Below are 14,119 nucleotides of genomic sequence, written 5' to 3' on the forward strand. Positions count from 1 at the left end.
GAGAAGAAAAAGAACGATAGTCTTTTGTCTGAGTTGACTGTCCTCTTGAAGGAGCACAACAAGATTTCTATTAGAGCCGTAAACCCTTGATTGCAGCAACTGGCATATCAAATTCAGCTCACACCTCATCTCTCTGGTCATTTGTCTGGGATGGATGTGAGAGCGAAAACGAGGGAGGAAGAGGAGAAGCAGGGGATCCTGAAATCTGTGGGATTTCTGCATTTCCTCTGAGCTCAACCTGCGGTCCTGACAGCTTTATGCCCGGGGGTGAGGAGTTGAGAAAACAAGGGATTATTCAGAAGACAAATCTGTAGGGAAACCTGAGGGAGAAAGTGTTTCATTTCAGTTCACTATCAGTTGTCAAATTGTCAACATCAAAGCACTTTATTGGCCTTAATTTAAAAAAGCTAAACAAAAAAAGGTGAAATGCATTAAAATAAAATAAAACAAAATAAACATGCAACAAAAAATGCAATAAAATAAAATAAAACAATGGCAAAAAAAGCAAACCAAATCAATGCAAATTTATAATAATAATAAAAAATAATTGAAACTGGGGGGACTAGGTAAAGCAATGCAATAAAATAAAACATTGCAACAAAACAAAACAGAAATAAATAAATAAATATAGGCAATGCAATAAAATAAAGCAATGCAACAAAACGAAACAAAATGCAATGCAATAAAATAATAAAACTATGGAATGCAATAAGATAAAACAATGCAACAAAACTAAATATTTTATAAAATAATAGGCACTGCAATTCAAGTAAAATAAAACAATGCAACAAAACAAAATGCAATACCATAATATAATAAAACTAGGCCATGCAGTAAAATAAAATAAACAATGCAGTAACGTAAAAAAACACAATTAAATGAAATAAAATCATTCTTTAGTTTCTATCATATTGCCTCTGATGCCTCTTTAATTCTGTGAAATTAAAAGAACTTCATAGTTTCTATAAAATAAAATATTCTAATATTAAATTGTAAATATTAAGAATATGGTATATGCATACAGAGAGTATGTGGTGGTCAAATTTAAATTATGCTTCAGTGAATGTGTAAATGAAGTCCCTCAGTAGCACTTGCATTTTCTTGCACTAACTTTTTCCCATTTACTAGCCACATTCCTTAATTGTATTAAAAACGAACCACTCGACTCACCATAAAGATGGCAATTAAAGCCAAACACTCCAAAACAGACACTAACAATCACAAACAGGTGTTTCTTGGCTCTAATACTTGTAGAAATTTATAAGACCCTTATAAACATCCCTGGATCTTGTTGTGCTCACAATGGGAATGAGGAGCTCCAGCTCTTTTTGATTTAGCTGCAGTAAATGAGTGTGTGTGGTACAGGAATATTAGATTCTGCCTCACCCGATGTAAGTGATCTACAATAACTGTTCACACACATCGAGGTATTCATGTTGTTAAAAGCCCTGTCCCACGATGCATAGCAGCTCCTGTGGAAGCCACAGGCAGGCTGCCAGCTTTTAAAGGAAAATTAGAGGAGTTTGGCTCTTTACTGTTATATGAAAGCAATAAAGCAACAGGTCCAGAAGCGGCTGAGGAATTCCAGATTTTCTAGACGATTGTTACCACATTAAATGTGCACTTGTAGTGTACTTCAAACCTTTAAAAAAAAACAGTACTTGCAAATAATATTTATGAAATATTAATAAATTAAACACAAATAAATGCACTTTTTAAAAAAGTCATGTCAATTTAAAAATTTTACTTTACAAATCAATTATAATTTAATAATATTTTACATGCTTAAAATAAGTACACTTATTTTAATGTTACAGTTAAAGATTCATTTTAAAAAAGTGCTAAATTACAAATGTGTAATTAGAAATATATTCAAATACATAAAATAAAATTAACATATAATATATTTAATAGTTTACCATAAATGCTTTAACATTCGAAAGTAAACTTTAAAAATGACAAGAGAAGCAATTATGAAAATACATATATCCTATATGTCCTACTTAAGTTCAACTAGTTGGATTTATGAAATTAAATATATATATTTTTTTTTAATTTTATTTGAGATAAAATTAATTAATTAGTAGGTAGAAGGTTTTTTGGTTTTTATTATAGAGTTTTTTTTTAAAGCACATTATTTCCCTAATAAGCACTCAAAAGCACTAAAAGTATGCTAAGTGGACTTCTTTTTCACAATGGTATAAATAAATTGAAATAAAATGTGTATATTTAGTGGCTTCAATCAGCCCTGTCACATGCAGCGGTTGATGGAAAGGCCCCCTGGGGTCAGAATTATCTTGTGACCTTAAGTATGGGTCAGATGTGATTGAGGACAACGAGCCATCGATCAGAGAATTCAGGAGTCATTTAGCTGAAGTAATAATGGACTGTTCATTTCTCATGCTTGTGTTACATCACAATTCTGTCTGAGTGCCTGTTATTGGTTAATGACACCCCTGAGACTCTTCCATCCTTCCAGCAGATTAAAGTGTGTGTTTTATTTGTTTGTTTTTCTGTTGTTCTTGATGTCTACTTAACACCGGCCACGTCTGGAATGCAGCTGTAGTACAACACTTAGTACATACTGCATACTTCAGCAACCCTGAAAATAAATGAATAAATACAAGAATGAATGAATGAATGAATGATCTTAAAATGGCAGATTGTCAGCCTGATCATTGGGCCGTTTTTCTTCTTTATATAGGCAGGTGAATGGACACTACATCACCAAACAGGAAACACATCAAAGAGAATCCTCTAAGTGTCTAATGTCCTGTGGGAATTTGGTTATAAATCTTTCATTAGTCATATACAGTATGTGGAAAAATAAACTGTTCAGTTTAGCCCACAACACACACACACACAAGCATACATGCATGGGAAAAAAATAGACTACATTCTTCATATGATCATATTACTTGATGCTTGAGTTCTGGCTGAATTTTAAAAACTCCAAAAGTCGGAGGAGTGTTTGAACTGTAATCAGATCATGGCTTTATTTCCTGTTCTATTAACTCCTTTGAATTTTTGTGGAGTTCCATTATTCAGAGAGATTGTGATCTGCTGACCTGATCTGGTGCTCTCCTGATTGAGCTCTGCACCTCCTTTCCTCTGATCCTTTCATTCTTGTTTTCTCATTAGAGCTGGCAGCGCATCCCAGTCCTTGACCCAAGCAGGTCAGGATTTAACTGTAATGTGGATGTTCATACATTGATACTGCCGTACAGGGATTAGTTTGGGAAGGACACAAAGATGGCATGTTAGCAGTTATACGGTTTAAGCTTGAATATCAAAGTGTTCTCACAGTAATGGTCGGGGGCAAATCTGTTAAATGTTTCATGACGGGGTGGGGCGGTAAAGGCGGGACGCTGGTAATGAAATCTACTGAGACTCTGGTTGCAAATCTGCTCCAATTAAACTGACTGTAAATGAAATATAATGATATTGTGGTTGAAAATATGAAACAATTAACGGAACATAAAAAGCAAGAAAATTCAAACTTTTAAATCATGCAAAGAATTTACAAAGCCTTATTAGTAAAGTTAAATTAAAAAGCCTCATTAGCTAAAAAAAAGCCAAATTAAAACATAAATTTAGTAGAAAAAAAATGCACATAACTTAATATACTCTATTACTAAAATTAAAGGCATAATTATTTAAAACAGATAATATAAAAATAAAAAAAAATTATATTATAATGCTATAAAAAATCTGAAAATTAATTTCTTTAAAGCATGAAAAATAAAGTTTCATATGTAAAAACATAAATAAAAATTCTAATGTCATTAAAACATGCTAATTTTTTAAATGCAAAGAATTAACAAAAATCTTATTAAAGTTACATTTAAAAAGTTGAAATAGACAATTAAAACATAAAGTTGGTAAAAAAGATAACATTTAAAACATGCAAAAATTAATACATACATAATTCCATCAGTTAAATTAAGAAGCATAATTATTAGAAAACTAAATAATACCTTCTGAAAAAATGAAAAAAATATGAAAAAAAAGCTTCATATGTAAAAATATTGATATACATAAATTCAAACAAAACATGCAAAACAACTGATATGTAAAATAAAATAAAAAAAGTAAAAAAAATCTTTAATAAAAACAGACAAAAATGGAAAGAAAATAGCGGTCTTAAAATAAGAGGTCATTAATTTCAGCCTGAAGCTTTTATTATCAAGTGTGTGTGTGTGTGTGTGTGTGTGTGTGTGTGTGTGTGTGTGTGTGTGTGTGTGTGTGTGTGTGTGTGTGTGTGTGTGTGTGTGTGTGTGTGTGTGTGTGTTTAAAGTGGTTGATTGGCAGGCTTGAGTACATTCCCCAGTTGATTTAGTGTGGTTAAGATCAGATGGAATGTGTCAAAGCCAAAAGCTCCAGTTTAATCTCGCTGGCCTCCCCTTCCTCTGACAACACAAGCTGACATCTGACTGGCAGTGGGAGTGAAAGAGAGAGAGAGATCCGGGGTGAACGAGAGTCAAACAGACAGGAAGAATGATAAGGTGATCTAGAAAGGATCAAAGGGGGTTTCAAGAGACAAACAGATGCATTAAACAGCGACAAGACATTTAATGGTGTTCAGAAGCTTTTCTTTATTGGCCTGAAGATTTGAGTCACAGAATGTGTGTAAAAGTTGGTGTGTGTGTGTGTGCGTTTTGTTTATTGGAATGTAATTTTATTTTGTTGAAAAAAAGATACAATCAAATTCACTCAAATAACCTTCAATTTTTAACCTCCAACTTATTCATCTAAATAAACTGAACTGCAATAATTAAGTAATATCATTAAAACTATGGCTTTTTCATCTATTTTGAGTGTAATGGGTGAATTAAACAGGTAAATGTTTTGAACACACAAACAATGGCCAAAATGCTGTTGTAGGCAGGTATCTGACAACAAAATTAAATATTTTTTCTAAATAAATTAAATTTCTAGAACATTTTTCCTTTAAGTTTGCATTATTTTTTTTATTTATAGAAGTTTTTCATTAGTATATTTGTTTTTATATTATTTCCATTGGTTCTTAATATTAAATGTAGTGATTCACACAAAAAAATGTCACACTTCACCCCTGTTTTTTTTAAGTGTGTTTGTATTATTTTCATGACAAATCTGGTGCATATTCTCCACAATGTTATAATAAACTGTACTGCACACAAACTTGTCACTTCCCCCAAAATTAGCGTACTAATTTTTTATTCTCAACCTTTTTTGATTTACCTTTTTGGAACATTTTTGCTTTATGTTTGCATACACATAACAACTGTGTGCATCCACAATTGTCCACACTTCACTCTAAAAAAAAAAAAAAAAAAAAAAAAAAAAATCTTATTGCCATTTATTTCCCCCAAATTTACTTTAGTTTTCATTATTCTCAATTTTTTATTTACTTTTGACCATTTCAGATCAATTTCGGAACATCAATTAGTACTTTATAGTAAACTGATGAACAACACACAAACTTGTCACATTTCACCCCAAAATCCAATTATATTTTTTTCAGAAATCAATTAAAACACATTTTTTAAGAGCATTTTTGGGATATTTTTGACACACAAACTTGTCACATTTCACCCCAAAATCCAATTATATTTTTTTCAGCAAAAAATATTTTTTTTTTATTATTATTATTCATTTAAATTAGCATAAACTAAAGGTAGTAAAAAAAAATACTATTCCAAATCTCAATGGTCCAAAAATTGGCTTCATTCAGTATATACTGCACATATGAAGCCTATGATATGTGTGTGTGTGCATGTGTGTGTGTTTGGGGGGATCGGGGTGAAATATGACCTGGAAATGTTCTTGACAGGTTTCGTGAGATTCACCCAAACATGTCATGGCCTCAGGATGTAAGAGCATGTGTGTGGATGTGCATTTGTGTGTAATACAACTGCATTGTAAAGAATAAAAGAAAAGCAACAGCATACAGATTCAAATCTTACAACACATTAAGACTTCAGCGAGACTCCCATGAAAACCCCTTTTATAGTTGTCCTCTATTAAAACTTGTGTCTTAAAATGCAACAAACCCCTTCCCATTAATTCCAGCTGCAGAAGCACAACTCAGAGAAGGTTAAGGGTGGATGAAACAGCCAAGAAGAAAATATCACTATAGAACAGCAAAAAGCATTTTTCAATAAACAGATTTCGCATCAGAGGGTTAGAGCTCTCGAACAAGACAGCAATCTGACCCACATTGGGTTAAACACAGCATGCTAAACATACAGCTAAAAGGCAAAGGTTAAAAAAACTCTTTCCTCTATGTAAACTTATTCATATACTTATGTGCCATCTGTAATATTACCTTCCCGTACAAACGCTAAATTGCAAGTGTACAAAATGCATCTCTGGTCTGCATGCATCATGTATTGTAGGACATTTACACATGCCACATGAAGATATTTCATATCAGTCCATTTAGGCACCTCATTTCCTCTCCTAATCTGCAGAAATAAAGCTTTGTGACAGCATAGGTCAATTCAAAGTGCACATAAGCAAAACGAAAATCACATAAAGGAAAAATGCAGATGCAGGTGGATTACTTGTGCTTCTTGCAAAAAAAAAAAAAAAAAAAAAAAAAAGAAGTAAAATAAAACAAATTAGCAGAAATTATTTATATTTTTTATTATTATTATTATTTACTGTCGGCCCTGTTCAGAGCATCTCAACTAGAGTTAAGCTTATGATTTAAGCCAAACTGATGAAGTACCTCACATTATTTTATGCAACCAGGCACCCAAGTAACCTGACAGAGTTAGACTGTGAGGGAAATGAAGCTGTTATATCTCTGAATGTTCCTCTTGAGGATCTCAGAGCAGGGCCCGAGGACACGCTCGAAACGTGGCCTGTCCAGCTTCACGCACTTGAGCGGACCTCTGGCCACGACTGTGGCTGCACGGGGTCTGTTCAGTAGCAGCGCTATCTCACCTGAATAAATAAATAAAACACACACAGATTAGCTTAATGAAATTGTTCATAGATTAGCTTAATGGTTTTATTTTTGGGTTTTTTATGATTTTTTTCAATTTGGATTTTAATCGATCTTATATACATTAACATTCAAAACTCAAAATATCCCAGTGCATCCAGGCTATTAATTAATACTAGGTTGACAAAAGAATTCACAAATGTGTTATGGCATCAGGTCTGGTGTTCCTCAGGGCTCTGTTTTGGTACTGCTTAAATTTACATAATTAACAACACCTATTCAATACTTAGTAACCAGGCTTTCCCGATTGAATAAATGTGTGAACAATGCCGCTACACTGATGTCAGCTGATCGTATCAAACGTTAATTTACATATAGAAGTCTTAAAGGTACAGCAGAAAAAAAGTCAGTTTAATTCAGACAGAGGGGAAAACAGATTTGCATTAAGTGAATATAATGACACAAATCTGTAGCCCCTTTTAAAGGACAAAAAAATCTAAAAAAAAAATTAATTAATTAATTAAAAATAATTATATATTGTATACAATAGTATGTTATTTTACTAAATGTTTGAAAATAAAAGGAGGGAGGCTGACAGGTCAGGGCCTCCCTATATCATAGTCATTCTACAGAAGTTGCAAAGACCAACAGTAGATAATCAGCACAAAATAAAGCATGTTAAAATTATAAAAATGTAAGTTAAACAATAATTATTATAAATTTAAGGATGTAAATGTTACATTTTTTATCTAAAACAGGGCAAAATAAGATAAAACATTTTCAAAATAATTAAATATTATAATTTTTAGTAGTAATTAGGTTCATAATAATAATCATCATCATTATTATAAATAATATATTAATGTAAAAAAATACACTTATAATTTTATTATTATGACATTAACTTCATAAGTTGATATAATGAAACAAATGTATACATTATGACCCTTTAAAGAAAATTAGTTGAAAACAACAAAGTATTTAAAAGACATTTAAACAGACCTTTAAAGGTACTTTTAAATGTAATTAAATTTTTCTATGAAAAGACCAATAAATTAAACCATTTGAGCAGCCAAACACTGCAACATTGACTCAACCCAATGGTATGAGTTTGAGGAGGGACTCTTTGGCTAACCAATGGCAGATGGGGGAGTGTTTAGAAAACCTTTTTAAAACAATCACTATTTTTGCCATTCTGTTTGGTGACATTTGTGGTGCAGAAATGTCTCACTTTATGTTAAAGCGGTCTTCTGTTAAAGTTCACTGGCTTTGCTGTATGCTGATAACATAAACACACCGCTTTGAAATAATACAGTCATAATACAAAAAGCAGTGTCTAGCTATATAATGTAAATATTACTATATTCACTATGTCGTGTGATAAGCCAAAGATCAGTGCGCCTGTGGTGCAGCAGTGTAAACCACACTGTCGGTAAACAAGCACACAGATCTACATTCTGCAAGCCCTGCACATGACGAACTGCCACCTGTTAGGAAAGCTACTCTTCCTGTCTGGCTCAGGCACTTCTGTTCTCTTATTTACAAGACTCTGGCACAACGATGCATGCTCTGCGATCCTCACAACACTTACCGAAGTAGTCAGATGGACCCAGGCGGCCCACTTCAACATATTCCTCATTATCAGACCTGCGCTGCAGAACAGATGCTGTACCCTAGAAGAGAAAGAGAAAGTGATATGCAGATTTAATGAGGAGGAAAACTACAAAAAGAAGAGAAAAAGGAGACAGAAAAGCCTAGCTCACGGTGTTGGTTTTTTTACAGGTAAGAGTGATTAGTGATTAGTGAGAGATTGTTTGCTTTATATGCCTGCAGGTTTAGTTTGTTTAGAGTAATATGGATTACCTTCAGGGACTTGCAAGACACACACACACACACACGTCATAGACTGACACACACACATACATACATACATGCACACCTGGGCCTGTGAGTGTTGAGATTTTTCAACTGTTATAGAGTTCCAATGCATGCAGTGGCCCACACTGCAATGCAAAAACTCATTTAGAAAGATAAACAAGGAAACACACACACATGTTCTATCACATTTGTCACATCAAGGACAAATGAATTACCCACAATACAACAGTAAAAGGAGGGAGGGCTCACAGGCCAAGGCTGTTCTATTCACAAAAGCAGGTAATCAATACAAAAAGAGTAAAACAATAATTAGAATAATGTAAGTTGTGTAAATGTTAAAAAATAAAAGTAAAACAGGCAGATTTAGTAATCAGTGATTTAAGAAATTAAAATAAATGTGCTTAATTTAAAAATATAACTAATTATAATAGTATTTAATAATAATAATAATAATAATTATGAGTATTATTATTATATAATATTAACAATAATAATTATGATTATTATTATTATTATTATAAACATAAAAATATAAAAACAATAAATAAACATAAAATACAGTAATATAGGAGAAATTAAATGTACTTCAATAAAATAAATAATTAAAAGTAATAGTATCTGGTAATACAGAATAACTATTACATTCATTACCAATATTAAATAATTTACTTAATATTTTTTATTATTATAAATATATGGTAAATGTAAAATGTAAAAAAAAAAATTAAGACAAAACAAAAACCAGTAAAACAAAAATAAAGCAAAATCAGTAATATGGGAGAAATTTAACAAACATGCTTAAATATATAAAAAATAATAACTAAATATAATAGAACTTAGCAATAATAAGTACTGTGAGTAAATTATTATTATTATTATTAAATATAAGAAATATTATCATTTAATTATTATTATTATTTACAATAGATGACTGTCCACTGACCAGTGCTGTAACTGGTAGTACTATTGGATCTCCTTGATATGTAATTAGAATAATATAAAGTCTTTATGTTAAAACCTCCAGATAAAACAGACAAAAATTAAATATATGTCCGCTGACTAAACAAATAAGGGCTGTAAGTTTATTTTAAAAACTACAGTTTTTTAAGTAGAGCAATTAAATATTTAAGGGGTTTGGATATGCTGGAATAAATGTTTTAAATATCTTAATTTGATAGTACTATTGGATCTCATTGATACATAATTAGAATAATACAAGGTCCTTATGTGACTGAGTAATCTAGAATCTTGTGAGCGGGTGTTTGTTTTTCAACAACATCAATTTGTTTTCTACTTTTTGTTTTTTTGTTGCTTTGCACATCAACAGCAACAATTTGTATCCTATTTGTAATTTATGATTAAGTGATGTTACATATGTGAGAGCAAGGAGTTCTACAGATAATGCTGATGTGGGTTTCAAACAACAGCCCAGTTAATATGTGTGAGTGATGTGATTTATATATAATGTGGTGGTTTTGGTTTCAAACAACAGCCCAGTTACAACCACATCTTAGAGAAATTTCCTTATTAGTGGAATCAATGTGCATGTGCAATTTTTACAAGAGATTTCATTTCAGTGAGATTAGGGAACGCTTGATGGATGCAGAAAGCAAATTGATACAAAGAGAGTTATGACACTCAAACTGTTAGTGGACACTGGCATATGATTTGAAACAGCGTTGCTGAAGACTGAAACAGCACTTGTCAAAGTAGTCAATAACATATCAATGTCCACTGCCCATGGCTGTATCTCACTTGTAGCACTACTGGATCTCTTTGGAGCTTTCAGCACACAGTTGACCCCATTGACCTTAACATCCTGCTAGGAAGACTTGAAAATCACGGGTCAAGTATGAAAATTATGGGTCAAGGATAGTGTCCATCAAAGCTGTGTCTTGGAGTTATTATTTCTATCAATATAAACACTGCTAAATTCCACTGCTACACTGATGAAACACAATTATGCACCTTCAAGACTAAAGGGCTGTAACTGTAACTGTAAAGATCCAGGTGTTACGCTCAATTTTGAGCTTTTTAAATTTAAAACACCTTGGAAATTGCACAGCAATACCCTGGAAACCACATAACAAAGTGCTAACACATCTTAGAACACCATAGGAGCTGCATAGCAACACCCAACCATAACATTCTATCAGTCACAAAACAAGGTTCTAAAGTGTTGGATGCAGCCTTTAGAAATTGCATCGCGGCACCCTAGAAACCACATAAACTCCTAAAGCCACTAAAACACTTCAGAAATTGCATAACGTGAAAAAGTGAAGTGAAGTGACATACAGCCAAGTATGGTGACCCATACTCAGAATTCGTGCTCTGCTAACCCATCCAAAGAGCACACACACAGCAGTGAACCCGGACACAGGCCTTGCTCAAGGGCACCTCAGTCGTGGAATTGCCGGCCCGAGACTCGAACCCACAACATTAGGGTTAGGAGTCAAACTCTCTAAATTCTAGGCCACGACTTCCCCACCAGAAGTGTCTGGTGACTAACAACACCATAGCAACCACCAATAACAGTCTAGCAACTAAATAAATTCCTAAAACCACTTAGAACACTTCAGAAATGGCATAGCAACACCCTTGCAAGAACATAAATTCATAAAACCACTTAGAACACTTTAAAACTTGCATAGCAAAACCCTGGCAACCACCAACAACCAATAACAGTCTAGCAAATGTTAAAACCCCTTATACCACTTCAGAAACTGCATAGCAACACCATAGCAACCACCAACAACAGTCTAGGAACCACTGAAGATGCTAAAACCACTTAGAACACTTTAGAACATGCATAGCAACAACCTAGTAACCACCAATAACAGTCTAGCAGCCACAACAGAGTGCTTTTTCATGGTTGCGCACTAGTCACATTTTCTTCAGTAAATGTCGAAATCAGGTCTAGACTATGCAATTTTACTGCTAACTTACGTAGCTCTGTAATGTTTGCTAAAAGACTACCTGAGAGATCTCCAAACACCCTGCTGTGTCTCCTTCAACCACAAGATGCATGACACTTCCAAGCACTGTACGAACATCTGCTGATGGAAAGGCATTATGTTACAGAGGTCCACAGCTGTGGGACTGCCTCACTGCCAATATGAAGAATCAGACACGCTGCCAACATCTTATTCATTGTCTAGAACACAAACATTCCAGTTCAGTCAAGCATATAGCTAAGGTAACTCATGCATTCAGGATACCATTTTTACCTGAGGGCATCAAGCTCAATTGGGCACCAAAGACACAGAGAGTTTGGAGGGTGTTTGTGTTGCTTGTGTTGTTGTTTACTCACGTTCTGTAGTTTATTGTTGTATGGTTTTGGTGTGTGGGTGTCAATTTGTCAGTATATATTAGGATAGGTATGGTATGTTTTTTGCGTTTGTGTGTGAGTACTTATGCTTTTTTGTCTTTTGCTTCTAATTTGTTTATGTGTGCATGTTAGGTATGCATATTTTTTGCATGCTTTCATGGGATGAAGTAGGCAGAACTATCTTTAACATTTTATTTTCTCACGCTCGTTCACACACAACACACAAACACTATTTATCTTATAAGTTACAAATTACTGATTAGTATAATTATTCCTTCTGCAGATTACTGATTAGTATAATTATTCCATCTTTTTGTATGTATATATGTATGTATTTATATGTATATCTGTATTTCTATCTATGTATATGCAAAGAAGTGCAGTCCTTTGACCAGCTCTTACTTGCAATACTTATGAATAACTTCAATGTGCAAAAGACCTTACCCTGTGAGAAAATGTGGAAACAAGTCAGAATTTTTAATATGCCAGGGATGGCTTTCATCTTATTCCGATTTGAATGTTCCTGTAATTATGTGGTACATAATGATACAGTCCACTTTTTTCTTTCTTCCTTTTCTCTTAAAAAAAGCTTTTAAGCTAAGTTTTAAGCTTTGAATGTTTCGGTGTGACCCCAGTGGATCAGCGTCCTGGTATGTGCAGGATCTTGGCTGGGGACGTGCTCTCCGGAGGTATGACATCATGGGGATGCCCCGGAGCTGTTGGTTTTGCATTACTATAAAATTAAAAGTCTCACAATGGGCAACAAATAGTTTTTGGTATCTGTGGGAAAACCTATTTAACAAAAAAAAAAATGAGGGGTGAAAAAATACAAACACAAACACCCAAATGCAAACAATCCAGCAGATGCATTGCACAAAGATCTCTAATTGGCCCTCTGCTCTATTGGGATTTGGTCTGTCTGGATTAAGACAGTCTGACAGCAGATGTTTTTGTGATTAATCATTTTTTGGATGGTCAAATTTAAGTTGGTGGAAATTTATAAGTTGTTGGATCAGTCAATGTGTGACACATCAAATCATAGTTGCTCTGTGACGTAATCTAACGAACAACAAATGTGTTCCAAAACAGAGTAAAAATAGTTAACTAAAAAACAAAATACAATTTTATTGGTGAAATAAAATGTAACAAAATAAAAGAAAAATGTAAATCATTTTCATTTAGTTCAACGATGTAAAATGAACAAAAATTCCATAGACATAAAAAAAAAAATAATAAAAATGTCAAAAACACTAAAAATATCAAAGACCAACTAAGTTCAACCGTTTCATCTTCAGATTCCGGCTCGAGTTGGTAAGCTATAATCCATACCATCTTTTCTATGAATTGACAAGTCTCCAGGGCTGTCATTCTGTCATGGCAATGAGCGTCTCATTTCCGACATCCGCTATATGCGGTAGACCAATCCAGAGCCAATCTCTCTATGGCTCTGGACCAATCACAAAGCACTGCGCCTTCTGACCAATCACAGCAGTGACGGCTCATGGAAAGGAGGGGTTTAGAGAGACTGATTCTTTGAACTGCTTTGTAGGAGTCGTTTATGAATCATTTAGAAATTAGGTAAAATTAAATCTATTTTCTGAGAAAACTAGCATGTTTTTTGACCTTGCATGCATGTAAACCGGTTTCAGGAGACTCATAAAACAATATTAGCAACCTTAAAAATGGCATAATAGGGGCACTTTAAATGCTCAAAGATTACATAACATTAAAATGCATTGCATGTACACTAGAATGCATTGTGCCAAGCTCATTGGGGAAAAAATCTATACAAGATGGCAGTTAACGCAAGAGAAATGTCAATTATGAACATGATTATATCATTACAGAAAAATAATGTAATGTGGGTGGGGTGACCATATGTCTTGTTGTCCTGGCCAGGATTTTTTAATTTGTCTAAAACATCTATGTTTTGCCTTTTTTCATAATTGCTGAAGTTAATGACTGAAAAGTAGTCTGAC

The 14,119-nt window shown here is 33.4% G+C and overlaps 1 protein-coding gene across 5 annotated transcripts in view; it reads right to left on the reverse strand.

The window, feature by feature from the left end:
• Nucleotides 1–6,614: 6,614 nt before the first annotated feature.
• Nucleotides 6,615–14,119, reverse strand: part of prkar1b (protein kinase, cAMP-dependent, regulatory, type I, beta) — a 52,937-nt gene continuing 45,432 nt past the window's right edge. For all 5 annotated transcript variants that reach the window (XM_042718134.1, XM_042718129.1, XM_042718106.1 and 2 more), the window contains exons 10-11: nt 8,526–8,607; nt 6,615–6,933 (exon numbers count right to left, since the gene is read on the reverse strand). In XM_042718134.1, the coding sequence (XP_042574068.1) occupies nt 6,761–6,933; nt 8,526–8,607 (255 nt within the window). In that variant the 3' untranslated portion in view covers nt 6,615–6,760. The remainder of the gene's footprint in view (nt 6,934–8,525; nt 8,608–14,119) is intronic.

The sequence above is a fragment of the Cyprinus carpio genome, chromosome A3 (assembly GCF_018340385.1).
Source record: "Cyprinus carpio isolate SPL01 chromosome A3, ASM1834038v1, whole genome shotgun sequence".
In the NCBI taxonomy this organism is placed as follows: domain Eukaryota; kingdom Metazoa; phylum Chordata; class Actinopteri; order Cypriniformes; family Cyprinidae; genus Cyprinus; species Cyprinus carpio.